The 7,997-nt window shown below is 43.2% G+C and overlaps 1 protein-coding gene and 1 pseudogene across 1 annotated transcript; one reads left to right on the forward strand and one right to left on the reverse strand.

Annotated features, from left to right (window-relative positions):
• LOC109486635 overlaps positions 1-7,997 on the reverse strand; it is a 19,022-nt pseudogene that overhangs the window by 4,065 nt on the left and 6,960 nt on the right.
• On the forward strand, positions 4,641-5,415 carry LOC109486636. The gene has a single exon (XM_019790493.1). The coding sequence runs from the start codon at positions 4,641-4,643 to the stop codon at positions 5,400-5,402; it is 762 nt and encodes a 253-aa protein (XP_019646052.1). The 3' UTR covers positions 5,403-5,415.

Here is a 7,997-nt window from a genome sequence, read left to right on the forward strand (position 1 = left end):
TTTCACCTCTATAGTCCCAGAGCAAATAAAAAATCTAAAATGACTTGAATAGCGGGCAACACCCTTATTAATTAGGAAAAGAGAACAACTTGGTCAATATTGTGAGCGCACGTACACTCACATGTTACGTGTGCTGATTTGCATAGGGAAAATCAGACAACGTCCTTAGTAAAAGGGTAGAGCATGGAAAAAATGAAAGCGATTATGACAAATAGATCAGGCACGTGCACATAAAGCGCATTATTGTCGAAAGTGAGACGCAAAAAGTCGGCAAATCTCTAACACTAATCTACCTCTACCTTACAGAATTGCAGTAAACAAATTACATTTTCATGCATTATAAGTAACATGCCCCAACTGTAACCAAACGCTAAATATCTAGTGTATTTACAGAAACTATAACAAGAAAACTACATGTAGTCGACTAAGTTCTATAACAGACGGACAGTGACACATTGACCGTAAATGAACGGTGTCCTGTCATGTAACTATTGTCTAAATACTACAGCATTACATTTTGCACATGACTTCTAGCTCTATCAACAGGCTACGAAGCATCCATCAATCGTTATATAAAATCACCTCTATTGCGCTATAACTCCACAGTAGAGTCATGTAGAGAGTACACTACTACATGTAGATCAAACAGTCAGGACATTTAAAGCATCGCCACTCAGTAACCGTTACAAATACACTGACAGTCTTTCGCCGGAGTGTTTTCAGTTGGCACTCTTACGAAAGCTTTTGTTGCCTTTTTAACACATGTACGGTTTCTGCGCTCTGTGAGTCTGCATGTGTCTGTTTAAACTTCTCCGTGCTGTGAACTGTCTGCTGCACTCCTCACATCTGTACGGTTTCTCACCTGTGTGACTCCGCATGTGTCTCTTTAGATTCCCCAGATCACTAAACTGTTTGCTACACTCTTCACAACTGTACGGTTTCTCACCAGTGTGAATTCTAATGTGCCTCTTTAGATCACCTAGTCCAAGAAAACACTTTCCACATTCCTCACACTTGTACGATTTCTCACCTGTATGAATCTGCACGTGTTTTTTTCAGATTACCCAGCTCACTAAACTGCTTGCTGCATTCCTCACATCTGTACGGTTTCTCGCCTGTGTGAGTCCGCACGTGTCTCTTTAGATCTGACAGTGTACTAAACGACCGACTGCACTTTTCACATCTGTACGGTTTTTCACCAGTGTGAGTACGCACATACTCCTTCAGATGCCACATCTCACTGAACTGCCTACTGCACTCCTCACACCTGTAGGGTTTCTCGTCCGTGTGGGTCCGCAAGTGTCTCTTCAGATTACCTGGGTCACTAAATTGCTTGCTGCACTCTTTACACCTGTACGGTTTCTCACCAGTGTGAGTTCGAATGTGCCTCTTTAGAGCACCTAGCTCAAGAAAACACCAGCCACATTCCTCACACCTGTACGGTTGCTCACCTGTGTGAGTCCGCATGTGTCTCTTCAGATTACCCAGCAGACTAAAGCCTTTGTTACATTCCTCACACCGGTAAGCTTTCTCTCCTGTATGAGTTAGCAAGTGTCGCTTCAACTCACTCAGGTAGCGAAACTCCTTGCCACACTCGCCGCACTTGTGGGTACGCGGAGAATCCTGCTTTCCACCTCCACTCTCTTGTTTCAGGTGAGATTCAGCTCTGGTCGCCATGTTGGTCAAACTGCTGATCCTAAAGGAATAACGTACAATTCAATGTGTCAAATGAATGGAGTTGACAATCGCGTATATTGTATGCACATTGACAAATGCGCATATTTTATTGCAACTGTTTTGGTTAATCAACACAAGTTGCGAACGCTTTGCATGATGGCAGAGTAATATTGTAACAAGGAAGTAAAAATGTGGACGACGTAAATGGAGTTCTCTGCGATATGGGACTTACAAAAAGTTACCGGGTCTGGTTCTATGCGTATACGTCTTGCTAATAATCAAAGTAAAAATTTGGCCATTTTAGCCTGGGCAGGTATGAAAAGTAAGTCGGAAATGTAGACACGAAAAATGTTTTTCGCCGTAAGGTTTACAATGCAACCTACAACACGGTGTTACACGGCCGTAGTCACAACAAAAAGAAAAAACCGGAAAACAAAATCATAGTCAGTACTCACCAAGATGCAAAGATTCTCCAAAGTTTTCCCGACGACACAGATCTTCACGGCTGCAGAGTTAGTACTGACAGAAACAGAGCAGTCAGGGACGCGTTTATATAGGGACTGAGTGGGTGGATAAAACCGGTCCGGTAGGTTTTAATTGATTATGAAACAAAGAAAACCTTCATGAAATTTGCATAGGAAAGAATCAGACAACATCGTTCTTAGAAAAAAGAGACCGAGTTGGAGATTAACAATAAAGTTGGTGATCAATAAAAACAACAACATATTACGTGTCTGAATTCATTGTTCATGTTGTATGCGTTGATTTGCATAGGGGCAAATTAGACAACATCCATAGGAAAAATGGCAACAAAGAAGACAACACATTACGTGTTTTGATTTATTGACAAAAATGAGATGCAGAAAGTTGGCAAATCTCTGTCAGCTACATGTGTTTACAGAACACTTGGAAAACAAACAATATTAACCAACAATCTAGTTTAAAACTTGTATGCTGCTAACTAATTCTATTTTTTATTCTACAGTATTCCGTGGTTAGTTAAAAAACAAACTGGTTAAGAGACGGACCATGGGCCTTGATGCCAAATGAACGGTCCCTTAGCTAGTAACTCTGTCACTACAGTCTAAACAGTCCACATTCGCATTCTACACACAACTTCTGGTTCTAATCAACGGGCGGGGAGCATGCATTGGTGATTTTACAGTTTAGTCATGTAGAAAGTACATTACTGAAAGAGCTCAGGTCACATTGCTAAAAGTGATCTACAAACCTCACTACTGACTCCAATCATACCACACAATAGCACCTAAAACCAGAGACAACTAATGGACAGACGTCTCCACATTGTGAGTCCGCACGTGTTTCTTTAAACTGCTCAGTCTGGTGAACTGCCTGCTGCATTCCTCACATCTGTACGGTTTCTCACCAGTGTGAGTCCGTAGGTGTCTCTTTAGATCTGACAGATTACTAAACGACCGGCTGCACTCCTCACACCTGTATGGTTTCTCACCCGTGTGAGTTCGCATGTGTGTCTTTAGCTTTGACAACTCACTAAACTGTTTGCTGCACTCCTCACATCTGTACGGTTTCTCACCAGTGTGAGTCCTCATGTGTTTCTTTAGACTACACAGCCTGCTAAACTGCTTACTACACTCCTCACATCTGTAAGGTTTTTCCCCAGTGTGAGTCCGTATGTGTGTCTTTAGATCTGACAGTCTGCTAAACGACCGGCTACACTCCTCACACCTGTACGGTTTCTCCCCAGTGTGCGTTCTCGTGTGCTCATTTAGAGTACCCAGCCTGCTGAACTGTCTGCTACACTCTTCACACTTATGCGGTTTCTCACCAGTGTGAGTCCACATGTGTGTCTTTAGATCTGACAGTCTGCTAAACGACCGGCTGCACTCCTCACACCTGTACGGTTTCTCACCAGTGTGAGTCCGCATGTGTCTCTTCATACTATCGAGCTCGCTGAACTGTCTGCTGCACTCCTCACACGTGTAGGGTTTCTCACCGGTGTGTGTCCTGATATGCCTCCTCAGATGAACCAGCGTACTGAAGCACGTGCTACATTCCTCACATTGATACGGTTTCTCACCCGTGTGAGTCCGCATGTGAGCCGTCAGATTACTATAACGACTGAAGCTTTTGTCACATTCCTCACATCGGTACGGTTTCTCACCAGTGTGAATCCACATGTGTCTCTTCAGACTTCCCAGCAGACTAAAGCATTTGTTACATTCCTCACACCGGTAAGGTTTCTCACCGGTGTGAGTCCGCATGTGGCGCATCAGTTTACTCCGTTTAGGAAACTCCTTGCCACACTCGCCGCACTTGTGGGTACCGGAAGAATCCTCCTGTCTGCTCTCTCCGTCCTCTATTTTTAGACGGAATTCAGCTGTCTCCATGTTGGTCAAACCTAAAGGAATTAGGTACAATTGTACATTAGATATTTTCCATGAAGAACATTAACGTATAGATGTTTGTGCAAAAATCCTGCAAAAATTGTGATCCTAATTAGACCAGTTTAGCAAACTCAGGTATGGAAAGTAGATCTAAAATGTACACATAGGCAGATCTACAATCTAACCTACTAAAAAGTGCAACATGGCAGTACTCATAGTTAAATACTAGTAAGATAATACAGGAAAACAAAATCATAGCACTTACCAAGATTCTCAGACGCTCCAAAGTACAGCACGATGTTTTGACGACGACACAGATCCTCACGGCTGCAGAGTCAGTACTGACAGAAACAGAGCAGTCAGGGACGCGTTTATATAGGGACTGACTGGGTGGATAAAACCGGTCCGGTGGGTTTAACTTGATTACGGAACAAAGGACAGCACCATGCTGATTTGCATAGGGAAGAATCAGACAACATCGTTCGTAGTAAAAAGAGACCAAGTTGGAGATTAACAATAAAGTTGGTGATCAATAAAATCAATCAACAACATATCATATGTCTGAGTTCCCGTTTGCTACTTCCTGGTTACTCCAACATGGGCCTTACAGCAAGGGAAAAAGAAGACGTTATTCCAGGTATCGTTGATACCAGGATAAAGGCCATTATTGAGGATTCTATTGTTAACGCCTTCCAACATGGGGGGGTACTGGCCGCCATAGTGCCCTCCATTGTGTCCGCTGTACGCGAAGCTGTTGTCGACTCCATTCAAGCTGAGCTGGCGAAACACTACGAGGAGGCACACCAGCAACGGGAAGAGCTTGAGGACCTGAAAATGAAGTATACCAACCTCAAGTCTGAATTCAACACGCTCCAGACCAAAGTAAACAACCTTGAGCAGTACTCCAGGAGGAATTGCGTAATCATTTCTGGAATACCTGAAACACCTGGTGAGCGGAGCACGGATAACCCAGTTTTGTCTGTTGCGAATGATACGCTCAAATGTGATCCTCCATTTAACATCAACGACATTGACCGATCCCACCGCCTGGGGAAACCCAGAGGAGATGGAAAGCCTCGTCCGATCATCGTCAAATTTTGCTCGTATAGGTCTAAGGCAGCTCTCATGCGGGCCAAGACCAGCGGCAGGGCCGCCTTGAAGGAGAACGGAATCTTTGTAAACGAAAACTTGACGAAAGCCAACATGGATCTGTTGAAGGACGCCCGGTCTCTCGTGAAGATGAAACTACTCAACCAAGCCTGGTCATATGATGGAAAAATATTCGTCAAGACTCCTCAAGACGAAAGGCGGGTATTGTACACAGCGATCGACTTGGACGCTTATCGGGTCCCCGAGTAATGACTTTGATTGACACAGCACCGCAGGACTTTCCAGCGCTCTCTAGCTAAGTTTCCTTTTGATGGCCTCTGTTTTAGAGGCCCTTGACTTGATTATGTTCTTATGTTTTTGCTGTGTTAGAAGTAGGATTATGTATTTCTTTGTGTGTCTTACCTATGAGTTTTGTAGCTGGTGTCCTTGTTATTATCTAAGTCCTCTCGTTTTGGTGGCATTGCAAGTAATCCAATTTGATTATGGGTAGTTTACAGAGATGTTTGTCCATATGCCACTCAAACGTGAGGAGCCTGTCTGCTAACGATTATATTAAACTTCACGAGCTTGAGACAATCGCCCTTGAAGAGAAATATGATATTATTGCTTTGTCTGAAACATGGTGCGATTTTACCATTCCCGACTCGGACATTTCTCTCGCTTCATACCAAGCCCCGATGAGACGTGATCGAAATCGGCATGGTGGTGGAGTCGCACTATATGTATTGAACTCTGTACCTTCGAAAAGAAGGAATGATTTAGAATGCAACTCGTTTGAAACAATTTGGTGCGAGGTAGAGGCCAACAATTGGCATGTGTTTATATGTGCTTGTTATAGGCCACCTGGTCAGAGTGCGGAAGAACGCAATGCATTTATAGAACACCTGCAGCAATCCGCAGACATTATCATGACCAGTCGCCCCACTGATAAAACAGCTGTAATCATTGTTGGTGACTTGAACAGTGCATCTGATAACGCCTCTGTCGAAATTGATAGGTTTGTGGCCGATAACAATTTTGTCCAACTCATAAGTGAACCCACCCGCATTACTGATCGGACATCATCCATGGTTGATCTGCTTATAACTGACTCTCCATGTCTTTTTACTGAGTGTGGTACGAGCCCCCCTTTGTCAAATTGTGACCACTCCCTTATTTATGGAAAAATGTCCCTCAAGATCCCTCATGTTAAAGCATTTAAACGCACTGTCTACGACTTTGGAAAGGCTGATTACGAGGGACTAAACACTAAACTCCTTGCTACGGACTGGAATGCCATATTATCAGCGAATAGTCTTGATATAAACGACACAACTGTAGCAATTTATGGCAACTCTTTCTAGTGCTATTAAACTGTTTGTTCCCTGTAAAGAAATCACTGTCCGCCCGAGTGATCAACCCTGGATGACCTGTGAAATTAGACACATGCTGAGGAAAAAGAAGCGAATCTATCGGAAGTACAAAAGGACGAAAAGTCCAACTCTGTTTACTACATTTAAACACATCCGCAATTCCTGCACAAATTTGATCAGGAAAGCCAAGTTAAACTATCGACTCAGCCGGTGTCTCGATCTCGCAAACCCGACTACGAATCCTAAGAAGTGGTGGTCAGTCTCCAAAGAAATTTTTCTCGGCAAAATTGATCATACAATACCATCTTTGATTGACAATGGATGTATTATATCCGACGATAAGGCCAAAGCTGATACTTTCAATCAGTACTTTGCGTCACAAACATACCTAAACACAATGGGTGCCTCTCTTCCCCAATTTGTACCCAGGACTGAGTGTACTCTTGATTGTATTACTTGTTCTCCAGCCGAAGTGTATCAAGTCCTGTGTAACCTTGACATAAGTAAGGCCACAGGGCCTGACGGTATAGGTAATAGACTGCTTAAACACATTGCCCCATCCTTGGCTGAACCATTGTCCAACTTGTTTAACTTATCAGTTCAAGGTGGTTGTTTTCCAACAATTTGGAAGCGTTCTCACGTAGTTCCAATTCACAAGAAAGGCGACAAACAAGACAAGATAAATTACAGGCCTATTTCTCTTCTATGTTGTATATCGAAAGTCTTTGAAAGAATTGTTTACATGCCACTGTCTTCTTACCTGCTGGAAAACAAACTGCTTACTGATCGGAACTCTGGGTTTTCCCCTGGGGACTCCACAATAAATTCATTGACATATCTAACTCACAATGTGCATCTTGCACTTGACAAAGGACTTGATACACGCGCTGTCTTCCTAGATATATCCAAAGCGTTTGATAAAGTCTGGCACGCGGGGTTAATTTTCAAATTAGAGCAACTAGGAATAACCGGATCTCTTCTAGCTTGGATCTCTTCTTACTTAAACGACCGACAACAGTGTGTCGTGATTAACGGCACCTGTTCTGATTGGGCGCCTGTTGATGCGGGCGTGCCACAGGGCTCGCTCTTAGGCCCGTTGCTTTTTCTCGTTTTTATTAACGATTTAGTGGATGACTTGGTAACAGACGGCCGTCTATTCGCCGACGATACTTCACTGACCGAAGTTGTTAGAGATCCTGTTATTTCAGCTGATAGACTAAATCATGACCTCAAAATAGTGGAAAACTGGGCAGACCAATGGCTGGTGACCTTTAACCCACTCAAAACTGAACTTATTACATTTTCATCCAAACGTATAAAAATTGCCCACCCACCATTGTATTTTAAAGGAGTTCAGTTAATGGAAGTCCCTTCCCACAAACACCTCGGCCTACATCTTACCCCTAATCTATCATGGTCATTACATGTTTCAATTATAACTGCTACCGCGATGAAACGGATTACCTTTAAAAAGAATAGTATCCTTTGTTCC

This window comes from Branchiostoma belcheri, unplaced genomic scaffold, assembly GCF_001625305.1.
Source record: "Branchiostoma belcheri isolate BF01 breed outbred unplaced genomic scaffold, Haploidv18h27 scaffold82, whole genome shotgun sequence".
In the NCBI taxonomy this organism is placed as follows: Eukaryota; Metazoa; Chordata; class Leptocardii; order Amphioxiformes; family Branchiostomatidae; genus Branchiostoma; species Branchiostoma belcheri.

What these genes read in the sequence shown, in the direction of transcription:
- LOC109486636 (XM_019790493.1), top strand. Translation starts at nt 4,641, where the DNA reads ATGGGCCTTACAGCAAGGGAAAAAGAAGACGTTATTCCAGGTATCGTT.